Here is a 23,482-nt window from a genome sequence, read left to right on the forward strand (position 1 = left end):
GTGCTATATGGGCTTCATACACATGCCCAAAGTGTTTTTTTCATTGATTCCCTCAATCGTCAGTTAGAGGGTGATTTGCTCCTTTCTTACTGCAGGGTCAGCACAAACACTTCGTTCCAATTTGATGACGCGTTCCCACTTCGATGACCAATTAGACGCGGCACTGAGCTGGAGAAGCCACGCCTCCAGGAAACTCTCTGCCGTGACTAGCATGTAAACAGTCACGCCCACGAAGGTGAGCATTTCAGCATCCTTCACGCAGTGCCATGTATGTATTTTCTACAGTCTATGTATGTACCGGTGAACGCCCCGCCCCCACGCTCTGTCTCGTGTTTATAAAGCAGCATGAGCTCGGCTACGGAGTGGGTGGGAGGAGGGCGGGCCGTCCTCTGGCCCTACATCAGAGGAGGAGGAAGTCAGTGTCCCGTCTATAGACACGCCTACTCATGAATATGTATAAGCAGGCCACAAATATCAGCCTGCTTGTGTAGAGTTGCTCAGAAAGTGACTTGTCAGAGGCTAAAACTCTGGAAAACAGGTGAGTTTGGGAAAATAAACCTCAAATGATATGTTTTTGGGGTTCTTAGAACAAATTGAGATGTGTGAAAAATAGCGTGACATGTGACCTTTAAATTTAAAAGGTATATTGAAGGATGTTTTTTTGGCGTCTAATTCCATGTGGATCATTCAGACAATTGTACTATACTCGTGCCCGATGAGCACCGGGTCCTTTGAAAATTGATTTTCACTTACTGGTGGTGAGTCTGACGTAGTGGGAATCTTCTTTTGGAAAGTAAGCTAGCATCAGTGACGCTGTCTCCAACTGGGCTTGTGCAAGCTCTCTCGCGCACGTAGGCGTTCCCGTCTTGGAAGTAGGAAGTGTGTTGAAGGCGTTTCTTTTCTAAACTTCTGGAAAATCATCCACTTTACCTTTAAAGATCGTTCATTATAAAATAACACAGATAATTCTCAAAGCAAAAATAAAACGTTCAAAAATACTTCTCACCACAGACCAGGAAATAACGCCTCAGAGATCCATTTATGTTTATTTGACCAAAAGCAAAATTAGAAGTAAAACTGAGATGTCTGTCTGTTCTCTGGGTTAATTTGTGGAATAATGTTGATAAAGAAACTGCTATTTTCAAAAAGAAAATATAACAATATATTTTAGAGAATTACGTGAAGCAGTAAAATAGGTTTGTGTTCTTTGTTAAATGTTGTTCTTAAAAGAATATATATATATTTATATAAAACTCAAATGTACTTGTTGAATGTTTGCATTGGTAACTTGAATATTACCTAGAGTACTTGTTTATATGTACTTATGCCCTTTATATTTATTATTATTATTATTATTATAGTGTTTCGAGTTTGTTTGTTTTTTTGTTCTTCACACCATCAACAAGCTAAATTCCTTGTTTTGTTTTTTAAACTGTACTTGGCAAATAAAACTGATTCTGAGTCTAAATGTTATGATTTTTGTTGGTAATATAAGCATTTTTGCTTCTGCTTGTTTCAGTCTTATTATAATTTTTAATTGTGATTTGTGTTTGAATATATATATATAAATTTTTTTTTTTTGTTAGACTGAAACAAACAAACACTGAACTGTATTTTGGAGACAAAATAGATCGAGTCAAGATGAAAATCCAAACAACACAATAATTGTGAGACACCACAAGCTTCCGTTTTAAACTTTATTAGTCGTTTCTGATATAGTTTAGCAAAGCAAAAGTATGAAGGCATCATTTCATAATTGTAATTCATCTGATCTTTAGTATGGCACCAATGAAAAATAACAAATTAATCTTTTTTTTTTCTTTCCAAGCAGACAATGGAGAACGGAAACAATGTGATCACCAACAGGTTTCAGCCAATTCATGATGGTTTCAAAATACAAATGATTAGGAGGAAGTCCACAGCAGATAATTCATACTGGGACCACCTCCTCACGTCTGTGATTGTGGTTTCCAGGGTTTGATAAGAAATAAGGCAAATTCATTAGAGCCACTTAAAGACAATCAGGTAAGGAGGGAAAGTAAAGTTAGGTGGAGGTGGTGGTGGGGGGGGTAAATCCTGTTTGTTTTGCATGCACTGAAGAAGATCTTAGAAAACTATGCAAGAACTGACCAATTTGTGAAAAACACACACACACACACACACACACACTTGGTTGTATGCACAGGTGCTGATGAGTTCAGTCACAGTAAAACATGGAGATCTAAATATCACGGTGTGACTGTGTGTGTCACATTAGCTGTGGAGTTGTTTGCTGGTTAGTGTTACTGTGGTTGTGTTAGCGTGCTCTCATCCTCTCACAGTGGCTTCATCAAACACACACATACAGTAAACCTGGTTCATCATAGTGCCTCCTACTGGGAGGATGAAGAACAACGCTAACACACACTGAGGTATGGCTCTTTTCTTTTTTCTTTTTTGGCTGATATGTTCAAATCCTCTCAGTAAGGTTTTGTACATACTTATACACTTCAGACATACTTTAGGGATGAATTGATTCTCAACAAAAGGGGTTGATTACAGTCTTGAATGTGAGCGTAATTGAAGTTGCATGTTCTCCTAATCCAGTGTCAGAGCTAATGCTAACATGAGCCAGTCTGACACCGGAGGGGGCGTGGCCTCCGCACAGTTTGCTGGCTGTCAGATGAGGTTGATTGTCGTCCTCAGCTGTTCATTCTTTCTTCTCAACAGTGTCTAGAGACAAAATAAGACGTGGGACATCATTATGATGAAAATAATATAGAAAGTGTCTATTTGTACGGTTGCCGTAGGAACAACCCCCGGTGCTATTGGTACGGTTACCGAAGTAAACGTACCTAGCATCTTATGTTTAGGTTTAGGGTACGGTTTAGGGTTATGGTTAGGTTATAACCCAATATTGCAACAATTTTTAGGTTCAGGGTTAGGTTTAGTCTTTGTCACGTGACCTAAACTGGCCAATGACTGACCTATCATGTGACCTAAACTGGAAAAATAGTGGCGCTGCGTACGGATAGAATGTCGGTATATTGATACGGGAACTCTACCCACCGCCTAAAATATACAGCAGGGGTCACCAAACTTTATTCAACTGTGAACGACTCAGGGTTGGGGTAAATTATAATTTACCATTATGGCATAATTACAATTGTAATTGTATTTTTAAAAATCTGATGCGGGTGTAATTGTAATTAAATTGTAATTGAGTTTAGATAATTGACTTTGTAATTGTAATTGCCATGAAAACTCGATACAAATTGTCAATTACAATGTAAAGCTAAACTGGAGAACCATGTTACAGTTATAAGTACAGTTGTACATAAAGTATTTCGATAATTATTAAAATATGTTTCAAAGCAAGGTTTCCCACATTTTACTATTTAGAAAAAAAATGAATTGATGGGTACACTGACACACACCAGAAATAATATAACCTATATTTTCATTGATTAAGAAGACTAACAAGATAACCAACAGATGAGAAACAAAATAGATGATAGATTTTTGTTTTTAATGTATTTTACAGCTGATTTAGGACCCGTTATCATAATTAATGGTTAACTTTTATTAAGTTATTTATTTCAGGCTCAGTAATTGTGATTTACTTTAGTAATTGAGAATGTCATTGTAATTGACTTTCTGAGGATTAAAAAACAATTGGAATTTAATTGGAATTGGAAAAAATGCTGGTCACTGTAATCGTAAATTGAGTTGTAATTTCATGTGGATATATGAAAACATATTGTAACTGAAAAATGTACGTAAGTGACCCCAACCCTGGAGCTACTTCATTGGTACTTTATAGTCTGAAGGGCTACCAGTTAGAAAAGCACTTCTTCTTAATACTAAAAGTTCACATGCAGCCCAACTTTAAGCCAGCAGTGGTCTAGCTCATGGTCTTTGAAAAACACCTGCAGAGGAAACACTTTTAATGACCCTTAAGAAACACACTACGTATTTAACACAGCATTTACAGTAAGGCTGTGTTCGAAATGTCATACTAACGTACTACTCATACCAAGTCTGACCTCAAAATGAGTATGTAGTGCGTTCACATTAGATAGTATAGAATGATTGAGTACGAGAGAAATACCCAGGTGTATACTATATCAGGACATATTTTGTATGCCCGGTGGGCACACTAGTCCTACTCAACCTACCCATAATGCATTGCGACTGTAACGTCAAATCGTCCTGGGACCGGCTTCAAGCTAAAAGTCAAACATCCTCTTTTCAAAACAAAAGCATCACTTCTTGTCCTCCATTAGTTTAGTCAGTAGCACAATGTCGGTCACAGAAAATCGCTGAAATTTCGGCATGAAATGTGTTTCTTTGAGTTTTATTCTAATTGGTCATTTTCTCACTTGTTTTCAGAAGTTTCAAAGGTGGCAAATTAACAGAGATATTTAACCTCAGTGTGATTCAGGTTTTTGTCATTGAAGGTTCAAAATGCATCTTGGGAAACTTGGAAGTATATATCAGTGGGAACTCGGGGTTGAACAGACTAGTCGATTAGTCGACTAGTCAACTTTAGCGTTGTCTCGCAACTCTGTCTACGTGACGTCGACTAGTCGCAGAGGTTAACGCAGTTGAATTAGCACTCTTCTGTGACCGCTCGGCTGAGAAGCCGCAGTGGTCACAGATTTTGACACAACACCGGCTTCGGTGAAGGAAGCCAAAGCTACAGTAAACACAGCACAAACAAAGTCTAAACATCCGGCTCTGAAGAAGCCTCTGGGCTTAACAGTTACCGTAGACTCACGGTAAGCGAAGCAGCAATGTTCCTGGATTTACTTAGCTTCTATTGCATGTTCCGTGAACCAGGGGCTGTCGGTGTGCGGTCACAGATTTTTTCGGGTCACATATTTTGGAACAACACCGGCACTCGGCTGCCACTCAGCTCGGCTCTTGGTGGCGTCGTCGACTAGTAGTCGTCGACTCGACTAGTTTGCACATAGAGTTGACTTTAGAATTATGAAGTCGTTCAACCCCTAGTGGGAACGCTAACCATTCTTATCTTACTAATAGTACATAGTAGACAGTATGTACTTATTGAGTGTGTTGTACATTAGTGTGTGATTTCGAACACAGCCCAAGTGTCTTTTTGGATTAGTCAAAAATGGTGAAAACCACTTCTTTCTTCTTCCTCAGAGTCTAACCATGTTCCAGAGGAGAAGTAGTGCTGGTTACGTGTGCTGTGTTAGTCTGAGGCCCTTCTTAGAGCTGATGACTCTAACCACAGGCAGAAAATCACAAAGATATTTGAGACTTGACCTGGTTACTTCCGTACTACAGATTCCATAGGTGCAAGGTAACCTGGTCTGGTTTACATTGTAAACGCTGGTTTTATTTCCATGCTTGAAAACAAGAGATTTTTATGTTCCAAGTTTTGTCAGAATCCAAACTTTGTGGCCTGAACACAGACATCACTGGATTTAAAAAGAGGCACTGGATCCTTTACAGAAATGGATCTTGAGTTCAGTCGGCTTATAATGATGTTTCTATGAAGGGACACACTGTCTGCTACATTCATACCCACATTTAAGTTGGCCTGTTAACAGATAATGGTGGTTAATAATGTTCTCGTACATCTAGGAGGTTGTGTGCCTGACTTTTTGTAGGTTTTCTCTGTTGTGAATGTTTTCTGCATGTCTGTGATTTCCTCTAATATTCTAAAGTCATATGTGTGCAGAATTTACTCTGACACACTGTGTGTAGCTGACAAAAAGCTGTTTCTGTCTTTCTCTGGATTTTCATCTTCTTTCTACTCTAGCCCGTTGGGTTCTGCCAGCCCGTTTCATCTGCTGCTATAGCCTGTCCTGTTCTTTCAACCACATCAGCAGATTAATAGGGTTTTTTTTCTACCTGGAACCTCTGATGTGTCCAAATCTGCATCCCAATTTTTTGGCTCATCAAGTCTATCGAGCTGCACACGGAGCAATTATAGTCATGGCACTGTGTGGTGGCGCTCTGCAGTCACATGACACGCCGTCTAAATACAACATTTCAACACAGTCGCGATAATAAGTGTGGTATTCCTTATCAAATGTGATTTATTTGTGCGATTATTGCCCTTACACTTTGTGCTGGCTTCATGTAAAATCCCCTGCATTGCACAGTTGATTTATTAAGCGTGATGGTTGAGTTTGTGAGTAATCCATCACTTACAATCTCTAAAGACGCCCTGACATATTTGTACCAAACTATGAGGTTTATATTAGCAGAGCTGGGAAAGATGGAGCGTTTATGAATGCCTTTGGTCCTGGAGGAGCACGTACGGACTGTCTGCTGCAGCAGAGACAGCAGAGGGGCGCTTGAGGGGAGGCGAGGGTGAAACTGGGAAGCACTTGGCTGCACAGTGCTGAGAGTTCTCTGAAAGAGGTGAATTTTAATTCAGCAGCTGGGGCCACTAATAAGATGCCACTTATAAACAGAGGAGTGAGTGCATCAGTGTGTGAGTCTAAGTGCTTCTTTACCTTTGGACTGAATGCTGTCATTAGGACTTGAATCCGGTTCCTCTGAGCTCCCGATGTGATCTTTTATGTCCTCCTCTAGATGAGAGTAAGACAGAGAGGGGGGAGATTAGAGAGGCTGTGTGTTGCCCCATGCTGGAAAGAAAAGCAGCAATTTACCTAAACAATCTCTGCACTGCCAAGCTACACAAGCCAAGCGCCGTGAATTTATTCTTTCAATGCAACAAGAACTGTCTGAGACTGAAGAGTGAACTTGATGTAATGTGTGCTTTTTCAATTTCAGCAAGAGTATACATTATCCCACTGACTTCATATGAAGCCTCGAGCTGCCAGTGCCTGAATTACATCCATCCAAACATCTTCTCTAGCCAATCAGCCTTTATCCTCCACGCTGAGGCCACTACATTAAATATAAGATGTAGTATTTCACACCCTGGTCATATCATCAGTCCAGTTCAACACCAACACAAACAGAAACATTCATTCCTACAGAAAGTTTTAGACAGAGGTGTAAAGAGTACTGATATATCCTACTAGAGTAGAAGTACTAAGGTTACTTGATGGAAATTGTACTCAAGTATAAGTAAGTCATACATAAAATATTTAAGTACAAGTAAAAAGTAGCTCAATTAAATAGTACTCAAAGTAAAAGTTACTTTCACCCCCCACGTTTATATTTGGTAATAAATCTCCTTGCATACAGTAAATATCTCATGTATTAACTTAAAAAGGAAGAGACCAGATCCTGCACAATTGGAATTTAATTTATTTTCCACAAATGCATCTGTATAAAATTAAAATAAAGCAAATTAATTCACTTCAAAATAAAAAATATCAGGCTCTAAGTATAGATACATTTATGAACTGTAAAACTGAGAAAACAACAGACATTCAATGCTGTTTTGGTGCCATGCATTACGTTTAGTCTATGATGTGATGTATTGAACTGTTGTCTGGTCATTTCATTTTTTGTAGTTTCACAATGTCTGTTGATCATTTTAAAACAAAAAAAAAAAAAAATAATAAGTTACTCAGTAATGTTTGGGTGTAGAAATGTAACAAATGACTTCACTTCTTAAAACTAGTAAAATGACTGATTTAGAAATATTCTCCATAAGAAGTACAAGAAGCCATAAAAGGAACTCAGTTGCAGTAACATGAGTACTTGTAATCCGTTACTTTCACCACATCCTTATTTTTGTACTGTTGGATGAAAACACTACGCAGATAAAACCCAACAGCTCTTTGAAAAGCCAGAGCCTGAGTTAAACCAAACCGTAAGCTTTAATTTTGAAAAGCAGAGTCACGAACCTTGTCTATTTTGGGTAATTACCTTGTTAAAAATCTAAACTGTGATTCATTATTAGTCCCAGGGGAGAGTCCAACCGCAGAGCGCACAGTCCTCTTTGCTCATTGGTTCCCAGTCAAGTTCAGAAGAGAGTTGGAAAACTTTCTATTAATGAACAAAGATGAGAAGGACCAAGCTCCATTATATCCTAAAGACTTGTTCATAGCTTTTCATCCCAGTGGAGCACTTTGTTCTCAGAGTAAAGCGAGAGGCCGAGCTCCTGGTTTCTCTCCTAAGAGCTTCTGTCTACTCTACGTCTATGATCAACAGATGAATAACTCACTTTAAATAAAACCTTAAACTTACAGTAATCCTTTTCTGCATCTCTATTCTGTTGCTACTGACCTGCTCACGACTGTAGGTGTACGAATAAAACCTCCCAACTTCTAATCATTTATAGACCTACTCATGATGTCGCCTCATTCTCTTCTCTCTCTGCAGCCATATTTGCCTGGACTAATATTCATTGTTCATGGTTGCATCAGCCTTAGATTTAATCATCCTTTGTTCTTCCTCTCCTGTTCATGTTATTATTTCTAGAATACGACAGTGTTCACCCCAGAGTCTGGTTATGCTAGAGGTCTTTTACACGTTTCCTCTCTATATTTATCAGTACATGTGTAAGACTTTGGATTTTCTTCTTCCAAATATGTATATTTGTAATGCCAGTATAAGAATGAGCCAGGGTTAGGGTCAATTATAGTTATAATTGCGTAATTGATAATTAATCACAATTATGATGTAATTATACCTGTAATTATGACGTCCCAATACAACATTTTCACTTCCGATACGATGCCGATATTGCAGCCTTGAGTATTGACAGATACCGATACTGATCTAATACAATATCGGCACAGATCATACATACATATATAAATTCTAAAAAAACGCTTTTACAATTTAGTTAAATGCAAACCTGGGGAATCATGTTACAGTACTATGCCTCACACATACATAGTTAATTATTAAAATATGTTTCACATGAAGTTTTCCTACATCCGGCAGTTCTCTAGAGGATCATTTTACCATTTTTAAAATAATTGAAACTGAGGGGTATACTGTAGGGCCGGCCGAGATGGACCAAAACTCAGATCTCAATATTTTTTCTCAAACATAAATCTCGATAATTCTATTTCAAATGAAGTCTGACCAGGAAGACAATTCTGGGTTAAATTTGCTGATGCAAAATGCCACACAGGCACATGTATCTAAAAAATCATTGCACAATATGTGCCACTTTTGGCTTTTTCTACTGTAAGGGACAGCACATGTGAGTGAGTTCTGTAGTGTGGCACTCAGCAATCCATCTAACTGAGTTTTTCATGTTGTTCTGAGAAGATGCAAAAGCAGCGACGACTAAAGTATTTTGACACAAAATAAGCTATGAAATAAAAATACATTGTTAGAGGCAATGATGACATCGAAAACGACATATCTTGAATCTCAATATAGCCCTAGTATACTAAAATAAAAATAAATATATATATATGAATCATATTTTCATGGATATTTTCATTGTATTTGACTTTTAGGTGAAAAATTATAATTGTAATGTTAATTTTAAATGGAAAAAAATGCAGGTCACTGTAAATATAATTGAGTTGTAATCGAACATGAATAATCAAAGGCCTAATTGTAATTTAAAAATGTAATTGACTCAAACCCTGGGCTGAGCTGTACTTACTTACTGGTTTGCACAGGCTTGTTTCTAATGGAATTTTAGGACAAAGGGGATTAGTACTTACCTCTATTGCTGGTGCCAGTGTCGTTGACCTCAGAAACATCTGTAAATTAAAACAAATGTAGACAAATGTGTCAATTGTCATAAAAAAAAGTCCAGTTTTCAATAGCAGAAGAAGAAGCTTATAAAAACTTCACTGTTTAACCAGGAAACGCTTTCTCATGAGCATATTTTTAGTCTTTAATTTAGTGCCTACCTAAAGACTTTCTACTTCAACAAGAAAAAAGAGCAAAGCAAATGCAAGACAGGAAAGAGATGCATGCAAAATTAATTACCAACCACCGTCCCCGTAAGGCAGAGCCCCTCTCCTCCACACACACACACGCACACACACACACACACTCATATCTCTTCGTCTCCTTGATACCTCTGCAGTCACACAGCTCCCTCTTCATCACTCCCTGAACAAACCGCTGCACACCCTTCTTTGCATCAACAATCATCCAAACAAAGCACATCATAAAAATAACTGCACTCCCAAGGCAGCCTGCTGTGGTAATAAATAAATACAACTGCTAAAGCGCGATAGAAGAATACGTTAACAGTGATGCCGGCGTCCTCTGTGTTTACGACACTAATTCTGTGGTCACAGTCGTCTCACTGCTCAGGTTGGAGCTGCAGTCGTGGACACACTTTAGGATCGTGACGGGATTGTTAAGACATAGAAAGATGTTGAATAATAACCTTTTGCTCTTCGGGGAATTCGATTCACAGGCTGTCGGCTATTGGGAACGTGCATTACACACTGCTACTCTGCTTTTAACTGATTTCATCTGTTGCAACACTTCAGAAGGAATTTCTCCTGTCGTACACACAACTGGGAGCACTGGGAAGCAGGAAGGATGGAGCAACAACAATCACAGCCATCCTTTCCATTCTGCATCCCTCTTTTGATCGTCGACATGAGATTGTCCGCAGGGCCGTCGCTCCCTCTCCCTCCCTCCGTCTCACTTTAATTTGCCACACACACACATGGTTATTATTAGATCTGAATAACTATATTTAATATATTACAGCATTGATTGCAGTCTGGCTATTTTCCCTGCATGACTTAATGTTTTCCACTTAGGTTTCACTTCATGTTTTAACACCTGGGCGTTTCACTACTCGACTTGGTTGTAACGTGACAAACATCTGTGTTTTCCAGCTGTGTTTTCACATTTGATTCTATCAGGATTGTCCTAGAAATCTGTTAAAGGAACGCTCGAGAAGAAGCAGCCGCACTCTGCCTGATTACGAGTAACTCACAGAAACAGATTTACAGCCAGATACGCATTATTAGGACAAAGTGACAAAAGCGCGTTCACATCATGTGCCACGAGTATATTCGAGGCAACCATATGGAATCAAGAATGATAAAACACATTATGCATAAACATGAAAAGATATGCCATTCTATTAGCACATTCCCGGACAATGATTACACATGAATCAAAGCGTGTGGCAGGAACTGATGTCGGAACAAAGACCCCATCGTGTGTGCTAATATAGCATAGCTGAAAGAAGGGTTGGCCTGGTTCCAGACGCTCCCTCCTTCCCTTCCTTTAGGTAATAACACTATCTCACTGTGGAGGAAGCGTCCTCTAACTCGCTTCACTGATCAAAACAAAGCAAAAGTTTACAATTTCAATTGATTGCTGCCCTACAACAATGGTCAGTCAATCTCTAATTTGAGACCCATGTGCTGACAGCGGAGGGCAGCAATCATTTAGAGGGAGTCTGAGTGTGTTCTGGAAAACACATAAACAAGATGAGGGGGAGAAAAATTGGCCTCTGTCAGAGTTCCAAGGGAAACCAGCGAAACAGACCGAATTTACTGCAGCAGACAAATGGACGACTTAAAGAGGGCACCAATGAGATTTTGTCAGGTTTGCTCTTTAAACATCCCTTTGAGTGTGGATGTTGATGTGTGTGTGCCATTGTACGTCTTTAGAAGTTCTGCAAGACGATGACATGAAAGAAGGACATGAGAAACATAACCAAGCTTAAAAGTCCTAATATTTAAACTTGATGCTCTTTCTTTTGTCATCATCGTCCTTCCCAGGCCAGAAAAGGTCACAAACCATTCAAATTGTTTTACACCTTTTCGTCATCACTGTCACTTTATCCTTCAAAAAGTTCAGTAAAAACAACCAGTAAAGAAAATCCATCAGTGCAGGGGATGGCAAAATGTGTATGTGCTTCCACTTCCTCACACAGACGAAGCAGAGGAAGGAAAGGAGCTGGGCATAAGTCACCCTCGTATGCAGACAAGCAGAAAATTACATCTCCCCCCCACCTTCTATTCATTTATTAGGCCAGGGGTAGTCAGCGTTTTGTTGGTCAGCAGTAGAGCACTGCAGCACAACATTCATTCATTACAGGAAATCCGTTTGAACTGGACTGCAGTGGGAAGTAAGGAATCACAAACATTGCATAAAGATGTGACAGATGTTTGATAAGCCTTGCTGGGAAATTCCCTCATCATTCCTGATCATCGCTGGAGAGCATTTGTCACCATCACTAACAGTTCTGCTACAGCTCCAGTTTTAATGGTCTTGTCATTCCGGTGCAGGCAGCTCACAATGGAGCTGGTCCCTGTGGGTCAGCCACATGGCAGCATGGGAAATATCTCTGCTTAATGTTCCAGACAGGAGCCTCGGGCAGAACAGGAGGTTCCTTTTGTCCCCGAGCCACAAGACACCGCAGCGGCTTTTCTTCCACCTCTTCCTGAGCAGTGGAGGAATTAAAAGAAGATGGAATCAATGAAGGTGTGGAGGTGTGGGACTGTCTGGGCCCTTTGGTGTCAGCTCCCCAGGAGGTTTTCTTCTATTCATCCGATTCTCAAAGTGTGGCTGGGAGGGCTGCTCTGCTGTTTCTGAACGAATCTGAGCCACATCACACAGGTGTCCGTCTGCTTTGAAAATGAACCGGAAACAGGGAAATCTCACCCCTGAAACTTCGAAAAACCATCAGATGTCCCAGTAGTTTGATAAAAGTTTACAAGCATAAGCCCAAATTATTCCAATAAACCAGTGGTTTCCAAACTTTTCACAGTCTCGTACCCCCTCAGATATTTAACCTGAAGCCATGTACCATTTTACCCATCGTGTTCAGGAATAATATAAAATAGTATTTTTTTAAAATAACTCGATTTATTTCATTAATTAGCCTAGTGGCAATTTTTTTTTTTTTTTTTTTGGGTGGGGGGGTGTGACGAAATCTACCAAACATACTGTATGTTTGTTTGAACATATATCAGAAATACAACATATTTATCATCCTGAAACTGTGAAATTTAACTCGCACCAACTTTAATGAGAATGGTGAGATTGAGAGGATGCACAGTCTCCAAGCACAGTCTTTTCCTGTATTTTGTTTTCTTGTTTGTCAAAGTCTAGCATGTTTGGCTAGCGCAAAGCAATATTTCTCTCGAGATATTTGCGCATTTTTGATAAGCAGCACCAGTCTTACAGAGGCCAATGTGTAACTTGTGGCAATGCATGGAGGCTTCTGACTGCTGCTCTATTTATATTCTAGTTTCCAATGCTGTCACACCATTTTCAGTCTTCATTCACGTACCCCCTACGACAATTTGAGTACCTTTGGAGGTACCCGTACCACACTTTGGGAACCTAGGCAATAAATTACACTTTTAACCTTCAGCATTAGGTTTTCTAGTATGCTTGAGTTCAGTCTATGTTCTCTGCTGTCTTTATTAAGCAGGTGTTGTGTTGCTACCACCTCAGCAACACTTCATCTTCATAGTCTGAAGAAGAAAAACATGAGGATTGGTGTGCATTCGCGCTGCTTTTCGTGAGAAGAGAGGGCATTTTCATTCCAGTATGTAAACTGGGTGGTCTGCATGGAACCTGTTTGTGTTAAACAAGCATCAAAGAGCCCCACTGCGAAACTTTGCATGAGCTAATAGCTTTGGACCCGATTGCCCACAGATAATCAAAGACATCCATGTCCAAGGAAAACAAGAGCGGCTGCACCTCAACAAGTGTTCCAACCAAAAGAACTAATGAGCTGGCAAACGTGGAAAGCAGCCCATTTTCATATGTTAATAGTAAGTTTTGGAGTGCACGCTTGTGGAAATAGCTGTGCTGCATGAGTTGCTGCTCGCAGAAACAATAAAACAAGGTTTTCTAAAAGAGGAGGGTTGTTAGCATTTGATAGGAGTTTTCTTTTCCATGAGACAGAACGCTGTCTGACAATCGGAGCCAATTAAAGAGCACTGGGCTGTGACCTGCAGGCTAGTGAGATGAAAACAAGGCTGTTCAGTAAACACTGTGACCGCCCCCTGAAAAGCCAAGAGTCTTCATTAATATTCCGGCTTTCTTTGCCTTAAGAAAAAGACTTTGGGGTTGCAAACACTAAGTCATATTGTACTCCCCTGTGGGTTTGGGTAACCTTGTGGTGGGGAGGATCTGAGTTGGGTCAGGGTCCTCTAAACACACTGAAAGGACCCAAGCTCATTACACAGGCTCGCGCCATGCTTGACAAGATGTGAACACACAAAGTGGTTTGAAAGAGTGAAAAGGGAACGGGACGCCATCTGTTTTGGTTAGCACACGGCTCAGAGAGATGTGAAGGTGATTACAAGGCTGCGACCCAGGGCGGCATAGAGATGAACTGTGGTTGACAGTATGTGTGAGGGACAAAAATGAAAGGAAATATGACCAGTGACAAACCTTTGATGGAAATAGAAAGCTTGTACAGAACAGAACAGTCAGTGTGGTCGGGAGATTAAAGGAGTCCTCCGTTACTCTGAGATGAAGGCAGGGAAGTGAAAAACTGATTAAGTGAAAAAGTGAGAATAAAAGAGACAACACAAAAATAGACATGGACGGGGAAAAATGCAAAGGAGGCCTCCCTCTGCGTGACCTACATACCTGCTAAACCTGCTGTCAGTGGTGGGCTGCTCCTTTCTCATCACTCTCTGAATTACTTTACATAATCTTTACACCCTCCTGGCACTGCTGCAGAGAGCTGCCCAATGCTGCTCTCCATACCTATTGTGGTTCACTATGCCACGGTGCAGACAGTCCTGCAGAGGAGCACGAGTCTGGCACCAGGTGATCTCACTGACCTCCGCTTCACACTGAAATGGGACACGCAGCAGCTGAAGGAGTGGAGGGAGCTTGTTGCTTAGGGCAAATTTGCAGTTATACACTGATTTACAATGATAAAGTGAGGCCTCCTATGGACAGCTCAAGGTTTTCTTGGGTAGATCATGCATCGGACAAGTCAATATAATCAAAGCGTGTGTCTAGACTGCAGTGAAACTGGGAGGGCGTCTATCAGTGAAAGGTCAACAAGGGAGTAGCTCTATTCGTCTAGCTCAGGGGAAAACTAATCTTTACGTATCGAATGTGTGCTCAGAACTGATAAAGATGTGAACATGAATTACAGGAAAGATCCAAAAACAATCCGTGTACCCTTTCATACTTTGGTTATTCCGTCCTAGAACCGAATCAAAATAACAAATACACAGCGTGGTTATTCTGTTTTACTGACTTGAAACCATAACAGAAAGAGAAAACCCAAAGACTAGACAAGCAACGTTTTTCTGTTATAAAATTAAATATCGTTCTGTTTGTGAGATATTTGGATATTTAAGGGAAACTGGGACGAGAGCTTCATGTCTTAAGATCACCACACAGAGTGACCCACAGACGGGGGCAGAATTGTTCTTTACTGCATTTGATAAAAATGATCTTGCAGCACGCTGTCCACCAAACACCACTGGTAAAGAAGCATAACTTGTGTGTGTTTATTTATGTTTTCGTTAAAGAGTTATTGATGCTGGAAGCCCGAATCTTTGAATATAGTGCCAAATTTACCGAACAGTGTTACGATCCAAATAGTATCCTAATAAACAGGTGACTACCTATCGACTGTGAGGCTGGTGTGAGGAACAATAAATGTTAGAACTTCTATGATTTGACAACTTTTGCAAAAATAATTACAGTTTCTTTGAGGGCAATAAAAATGTATATTTTTTGCTTAACAGCTAGCCACTAACAGCAGCCGTCAACACACACGGAAGTTGATCACAAGAAACAAGGAGCACCAGTAGATTAATTACACCACCTCTGGTTCCTTTAATCACATATCATGTTTTAAGTAACATCAACTTTATTTGTTTTGATTTATTTATGTATTAATAGCATTTTAATTCACCAGTTCATCAGTAATGTGACATTTTTTTTATCCAGGAAAAAAAAAGTCTGCCCCCGTCTGTGGGTCACTCTGTGTGGTGAGATTGAAACATGAAGCTCTCGTCCATAGTTTCTCTGTAAATATCCAAATATCACACAAACAGAAGATTTCATTTTTAAGCTGAAAAACGCTGCTTGTGTGCTTTTTTATTTTTCTGTATTTGTGATTTTCATTTGGTTTTAAAACGGAATAACCAAAGAACAAAGGGTACACAGATTTAAAACATCCTAATCAAACAAGTTTGAAATCGACTGAAAGAAAACATAGTGAAACAGATTTACACTTCTACGTTTTTAGTTTGCCAAAAAGTGGATTTTAATTAATTTAAAACACTTTCCCACAATGTCTAGTGACAATTTCTGTTTGCTTGTTTCTTTTATATCAGTTTCAAATATAAAATATGATCCATTTCTTAAATGTTGAGGGCACAGGGCGATGTGATATGATTTTGTATTTTGTCGTACTTTGTGAATATTGGGTGAACAAGATGAATTAACTAGAAGGTCAATATCTGAGAAATGCTGTTTGGTGGAGCGGTTGCTGACATTTTCAAATGAAAGTTAAAGATTTAAATCTCTGAAGTTTCACTATCGACTAAGAACATTATTGTTCGTGTTTCCTCAGGGTTTAAGTCTCAGTCTTGTGAAGTCAACTCTAGTAGCGACTGCGAGGAAGTCCCTACAATGATCACTTTGTGTCTTTGTTTAAAACCCAGTGCACGCGCGCGCATGTGTGTGTGTGTGTGTGTGCGTCTAAAATATGTTATTTTCAAAGATACACTGGTTGCCATCTCTGCTGGCGGACAAATTCCATCTCCTCGGTTGATCCATTTGCTGCTTTTTTGTAAAGCAAACAGAGGGTGGAGACAGGATAAGAGAGCTGATCAAAAGAACAGCTTCAAACGAGAGCAGAAAGAAGCATGTCCCTCACAGGCTGCTCCGGGAGGCGGCGTCGCTTTGAAGCAGGCTTCTGAGGTCAAAGGTCACCTGCATAATGGACACCGCACACACTGTTGGCTCACTCTCCGTTTGCAGCAAAATAGCATCAGCCACGTGCTTCTCATCAATCTGAAGATGCTACAAAAAGATGGAGGGCTTCCTGTAGGCTAACGTTGTAACTAATGCTGACACAATAAACTATATAGCCTATAGACGTACAGACGTTCGACTACAACACAATCATTGAGGGTTTTCAAAGCCACGAACAAGTCTATACTAATGTATGTTCAGCTTTCATTCTGTTGCTGGTTTAAAAGACAATATGAAAGACAACAACACCTGATTTGCCTTTTATGCCCAAAAACAGACATTCCAGAAGATAATTCAATTTAATAAACTTCATCTTCATTTACAGTATATAGCGCAAATTACAATAATAGTTATCTTAAACCAACAAATCCACATGAACATGCATCAGAGGGAAGGTGTACAACACTCACTTTAACCTAATTTTAATATCTAGCAACAGAAGCAAAAACGGTTCTTTTTAACTCATTGAGTGCCATTGACGTCTAAAAGACGTTAATTGTGTTTTTCGGCTGGGGTTGCCAGGAGACAGTGTGACGAAGCTCTCAGGTGAATATCTAACTTGGACAATGATGTTGTGACCAACTGGTGCAGAGCTCAGAGGGAGAGGAAAAGAGTTTACGAGACAGAAAATGGTGCTACGAGAGTTGATGCTGAAGTTCCCAGCAGCTAACAGCAGCGCACACTCGACCAGAGCATGTATGGAACTAAGTGGACTATTGAGAGAGTCGCGATGGTGAGAGAAAATTACATTAAAAAAAACGAGGCAGGCGCTGACACTCGGCATGTCCGTGATACGGAGGAAGTTGAGTGTGGAGAATGACGGGGGGAGAGACTTGGAGGACGGCCAAAATACAATAAGCAAACCATTCAATTATGACCTAGATATCAAAATAATAATAATGTTGCCATCAAAAGCCCAGTCTCAGGGTTGTTTTTGTAGTTTTATAGAAGGAAACCAATGTTGAGGTGTCACTAAAGTGTCCCCAAAAAAAATATTGCTTCAAAGTCACTAATAGGTGTTTTCAGAAAAAGACGTTTTTCTCAGCTTTTCGTCACAAACTGGCAATTTGTGTGACACTTGCCTCTATTCAACTGCTGATTACAGAAGAACGAAACAAGCTAGAAACTAAATAATTTTTTTCTGATGAAATTAGAGACTTCAATCTTTCAGAATTCAGATTGTAATAGTACAAAATATTCTGTGGGTCTTTAAAAATTAGTCAAAATGCTCTATAACGGCTGGCACGGGGGGGGGGGGGGGTAGACATTTTATTATCAACAACACTGCCTCTCAGCCTCAGGCTTCTTAGTCGATCCCACTTCAATCAAGGTAAAAAAAATTTCCAAAATAAGAGCACATGAGTTTTCTCTGGTTGCACCAATTTTCCCCTCATAGTTAAAAAAAATGTAAAGATTTAAAGGTCAGAATGAGCATTTTCTGTGTTAGGCTATAGATGTTCCTTCCACATAACAACAGCTTCTTTACCATGTTGTGAAAGGCTTCTGCTCCCTGCTATAGTTGATCTGGAAAGGTTTGAATAGAAAATGAACAACAGGGAGATTGTAAAGATGCAGCTGTCAGTTTGGGAAATAAGTAAAAAAAACTTTTATATATACACATATTTTTAGAAGAAAAAAACGTCAGTGCATTTACATGCACCTTTGAGAAAATTGAATATGGTTTTGTCCAACAGTAACTGGATTTTTGAATGCATTTAAACGGGTTAGCTTGACTGGAGTAGGACAATCTGTAGTTTGATTGCCACAGACAGATCATGTGATTGACGATGGATCTAAAATGCATGCAGGCACTGATATAAATCAGAAACCATTTTTTTTTTTACCGCAGCCTACAAAAAGAAGGGGTTTCATGGAGGTCGAGGTGCCGTCACAACAATGACACACTTTTTGAGGGACGAGGAAACTTTTTTCATGCAAAATATTCATTGTCATCTTCCTGTTTGGGTCAACTGGAGCTACATCAATAAGCACTGTATTATATGTATTTTAAAGGCTATATCCATATAGATATACTCTATATACCGGTATATATCTGCATAGCACACTACCTAAGGAGGAGGAGTCAGGAATGAGTTTTTTCTCCTATATGTTTACTCAAGATGAGTCTGTGAGCATGAAACTGCACCTAGTGTGAAAAAAACAGGTAAATATCTTATCTATTTATGCACCAGCTAGAATATTAAATATGATAACTTGTAAAGAGGTATTTCAGAATAGAAAGGGAAGCTAACTTGAATTCCATAACAGGGACAACAATGAGACCATTGCTGCACAGTAAGCAGGTTCACGGCCTCAGCAGGGCTGGTGTGACTGAGTGCTATCTGTGAATGTTGTGGATAAAAAGCTTTAAAATACAATTATGGGCCTCTCCATTGAAAGCTTATTCCCTCAGGAGTCATGCAGTGTTACAGTACACAACATTATTCCTAAAGTTAATTGTGTGCTGACAGCTCTTAGCCACAGGAAAGATCACAGTGCTCTCCACAATTAGATTTACATTTTTAATATCTTTTCTGCTCCTAAAGACAAAAGAACACAAACTAAGTAAAGTCAGAATCTTCTTCTGCTTTAAAAGACACAGGAACGTTGATGCAATGTGCAGTTAAACAAGCTGTGCAGAATGTACGAAAAAAAAAATCCCATTGAATTGTAGTGGATTATTTGATATAAAAGAGTAGTTGTTTTTGTGGCAGGTTGCTGCTTTTTTTTTTTAAGTTAATGGAAGAAAATGCAAGAGTATCAAATACATTCCCGAATGACACTTGCAAAAAAAAAAGATAAAACCAATTCTTGAGACAGCTGTAAAGAGTGAACTCTTCTGCACTTCCTTTTGAAGCTTTGTTGTTGCTTCTGGGAACGATGAATACCTGTCGTTCATGTGAATGAAAACCACACAGCCTTTGTGGATGCAGCAAGACTTTCCGCCCCGTGCCTCACATTTAACAAGCTGTGAGCGGTCATAGCTCACTCAGCCATTAAACTTCAGCAGCATGTCCTTGCTAAATTTGAAAGATGGAGACAATCCTGAGATGCTGAAACAAAGCTTATTTGATGTGTTGTAGTTTCTGGAACAAAAAGAAAGAACAGGAACATGATGAAACTAAAAAGGTGATCTGTTTTTTTTTTTGTGTTCCTTCTACATGGCATAACAAAAATGGATAGATAGTAAAAAAAATGTAATTCTGGTAAAAGGATGGGAAACTCTTACCAGTATTTTTACCCTCGGTAAGTATGCCAATTTAAGAGCTTGTATTGATAAAAAGAATAAGTAAACAATAGCGAAAAATAATCAAAAACTTTAATAAATCTTGATAAGAAGAAGGGACAAGCTGCAGTTGACTTACAGGCATTAAACACAGCTGTTTAAATCCTACCATTGGACCCAAGGCAACAGCCGAAAACTCAAATTTAGTTGCATTGCATAAAAGGAAAAACTATTCCTGATATAGCTCAGATTTATTTATTCCTACCTTCAGGCTAAAACGCTCTTAATTTATGGATGTTCATGAGCTCACTGGAACAGCTGCCCACTTCACCACAACAAATCTTGCTGAAAATATATTACTAACAGTAACACTGTTATTATTTCCCCTCTTTTTTTATTTTAAAGTTATCTCAAGGGTGTTCACAGAGATGGGCTGATTAGGAATTCTCATTTAGTTTAGGGAGCATTTAAAACTCCCCCAATATCAGATGGAAGATCTCGGTGGCCGTGCAGAGCGAGAGGAGCCTGATTTAAAGCACATAATCACTGATAAAAACAAACCCATCTACACCGTAAAACAGAATATACTAGAGCGACGGAAGGCAGACTAAGAGAAACTGCAAACACTAGCAAGAAAACACACTGTGAACAGCAAAACTTTTATAAGTGACAATAACCATCAGGCCTTAACTTTGATAAAAGAGTGGGATTATGCTATTACTCTTTCACCAGGGGACAGGAAGTGCAGAAAGTAGTGTTGTGCTCAACTTTTGGGAGCAGAGACCGAGTCAAGACTAAGACTACAAAAAATAATAATTCTAAAACCATGGCAAGGTTGGACAGTTTAATAACATTCTGTCTTTAGTTTCTTTTAAAAAGCAGAACACGTAAAACTACACAAAAAATTGGTGTAACTGAATTCTTGGAAAAAACAAACTCATGTGAATTAAAACTACTACTGCTACTGTTAAATTCACAATTATTCTAAATATCTGAAAACAAGTCAGGTGAATGTACAGCCTCCCACCTCTCCCACTCGTGTGTAGTGGTGTGTACGTCACTCAGTCACATTATACAAGGTGGGTTAACGCATGAATTAAGGTTATTTATCATCTTATCAAGTTTTTCTCCTTGTTATCACATAAAAAAAAAAGTTTAAAATAGCAGGAATTAATGCTGGTCTTGACAGAAAATCCTGAGTCCGGGAATTCCGAGACCAGTCTTGAGTACGACAACACTAGCAGAAAAACAAAGGAACCTAGATAAACAAACACAATCTGATTTTAGACAGCCACAGCTCTGCTTTGGATCATCTTTGGTCATTTTAGGTGAAACAACCCAAACTCAAACCAGTTAAAGTCGAAGAATATTGGGCGGGCGCTGGAAGGTTGAACACTCCAGTCCAGTAGGTGGCAGTATTTCACCCAAATATGGCTGCCAACCTCTAATTCAAGGTATTAGAGGAAGAGACAGAGAATGTCAACACAACAGCAGAAGTTGTGCTCAAAGGTTTGCTGTTGTCATTGCCCAATTTCATCAGATCTCTGAAGCTAAGCCGGTCTGGGCCTGGTTAGTCACTGGACGGGAGACCACTGAGAATTCTAAGTGCCACATTGAAGGACAGTCAACTTTTGTATCTGTTATTGTGTCCTTGGGCAAGGCACTTCACCCACATTGCCTGGTATGAATGTAGTGTGTGAGTGAATGTTGGTGGTGGTCGGAGGGACCGATGGCAGCCTTGCTTCCATCAGTCTGCCCCAGGGCAGCTGTGGCTACAATAGTAGCTTACCACCACTAAGTGTGGAGTGAAAGAATAATGCCATAATTCTGTAAAGAGCTTTGAGTGTCTATGATAAAGTGCTTTATAAAATCCAATGCATTATTATTATTATTATTATTATTATTAACACAGATTGTCCCCTACTGCATCCGCACGCTGACTCACAGGTAGACGTCCTGCATGTGTGGAACAAACTCATTAAATTGATTGATCCATTACTTCATCCGTCCATTATTATGAGCCTTTTTATTACTTCTTTCAATGAATCCAATTTAGCCTCCATGGCTATGAGTAGGCAGCCTGATTACAGTTATCATTTCTAATAAAGGCTATTGCCTCTGGCATCATTTGGTCTTACTTTGAATAATCGGTCGCGCATGGCTGGGCAGTGTTCGTCTGCATGAGTTTCAATTTTGGAGACACTTTAGGTCCACTCTGCTCGAGCCCTTCCCCAAGACAGAACACAATCTGCCTGCAATCAGGAGTGGCACCCCGTTTATTGCCAGCACACAGCACACGGCCCAGTAACCCAGACAGTGACACACACACACACATGCAGCAGCAAGTCAAGCATTATAATGAAGAATTCACAGATTTCTTTTTTTTTTTTTTTGTAAAGAGGATGAGGTAAGCTATCTCTGACAGATCTATCTGGAGTATCACTATCGCCCTAAATTAATTGAATGTCAGTCAAAGACAAAGTGAAATAGGGGTGAGAGACAAACTGCGGTGGGAGGGGAATGACTGAGGGTCACAATCTATCCTCAAGTTCTCAAGAGCATAAGCTGAGTGAGAAGCAGCAGAAAAGTGGGTGTAAATAAAGACAGATGTCTCGTGGTCGGGAACATAAACTAAGATTGTGCTCGGAGAGATATCTCAACAAGCTGACTGGCTCCAGTAAGATCCTACCAAAGGGTTTCAATAATGGCAACCTAGCAAGTAGAAAAATACCTTTTTAGAGTCCGAGTTAAACCAGATGGCGTCTCTCCAAATGATCTGTCCAAGGCCAAACTGGCATTTTGATCCAACATGATCTCATGGGGAAACGTGACTGTAGCTGTTTCCATAAACCTTGGAAATGCGCAAAATCTAAATAGCGCAATAAAAACTGGTAATGGAAACACCTGAATTTTGAAAAAACACTCAAATATCGCAAAAAAAGTTTTACAGTTTCATGAGGAGGAATTTCAGACGTTTCAATATTGAAACGTATCACAAAAGCGCTATGGAAGCACTTCTTCCGCAAATACATTTCTTAGCATTATAGTGCAATTATACTTTGTCAACATTTGGAAATATCACTTTTATTTTGCGAAAATCTGTACTGGAAACACAGCTAGTGTCACAAATATAATAGGATCACTTTTCGTGCGTGCCGTCAGCATAATTTTTGGGCTGTGTGACACGACTTTAGTAGTTAATTCATCTCAACTTCATCTCAATACCGTACTTGTTTTCAGGGTTTTGGTTATGGTGACAACTCCCATTAAAATGCATCGGCAACATCACAACATTTTGTGACACGTGGCACAAATTTGTATAAATATTGTAAATAATAATTACTCTGTTGAGGCAGAACCACCACCAATCCTAAGCACTCATTAATATTGGGCACTGGGGCACAAATCATAAGGAGTAAATGATCATCTGGTTAATAATAATGGCTTGATTGGGCAGAA

The 23,482-nt window shown here is 39.5% G+C and overlaps 1 protein-coding gene across 1 annotated transcript in view; it reads right to left on the minus strand.

The window, feature by feature from the left end:
• Positions 1-1,683: 1,683 nt before the first annotated feature.
• The window catches only part of macrod2 (mono-ADP ribosylhydrolase 2), a 491,286-nt gene continuing 469,487 nt past the window's right edge, over positions 1,684-23,482 (minus strand). The window contains exons 15-17 of the mRNA XM_028467998.1: positions 9,567-9,605; positions 6,474-6,548; positions 1,684-2,712 (exon numbers count right to left, since the gene is read on the minus strand). Coding sequence (XP_028323799.1) covers positions 2,690-2,712; positions 6,474-6,548; positions 9,567-9,605 — 137 coding nt within the window. The 3' untranslated portion in view covers positions 1,684-2,689. The remainder of the gene's footprint in view (positions 2,713-6,473; positions 6,549-9,566; positions 9,606-23,482) is intronic.

Source organism: Gouania willdenowi, chromosome 15 (assembly GCF_900634775.1).
Source record: "Gouania willdenowi chromosome 15, fGouWil2.1, whole genome shotgun sequence".
NCBI lineage: Eukaryota > Metazoa > Chordata > Actinopteri > Blenniiformes > Gobiesocidae > Gouania > Gouania willdenowi.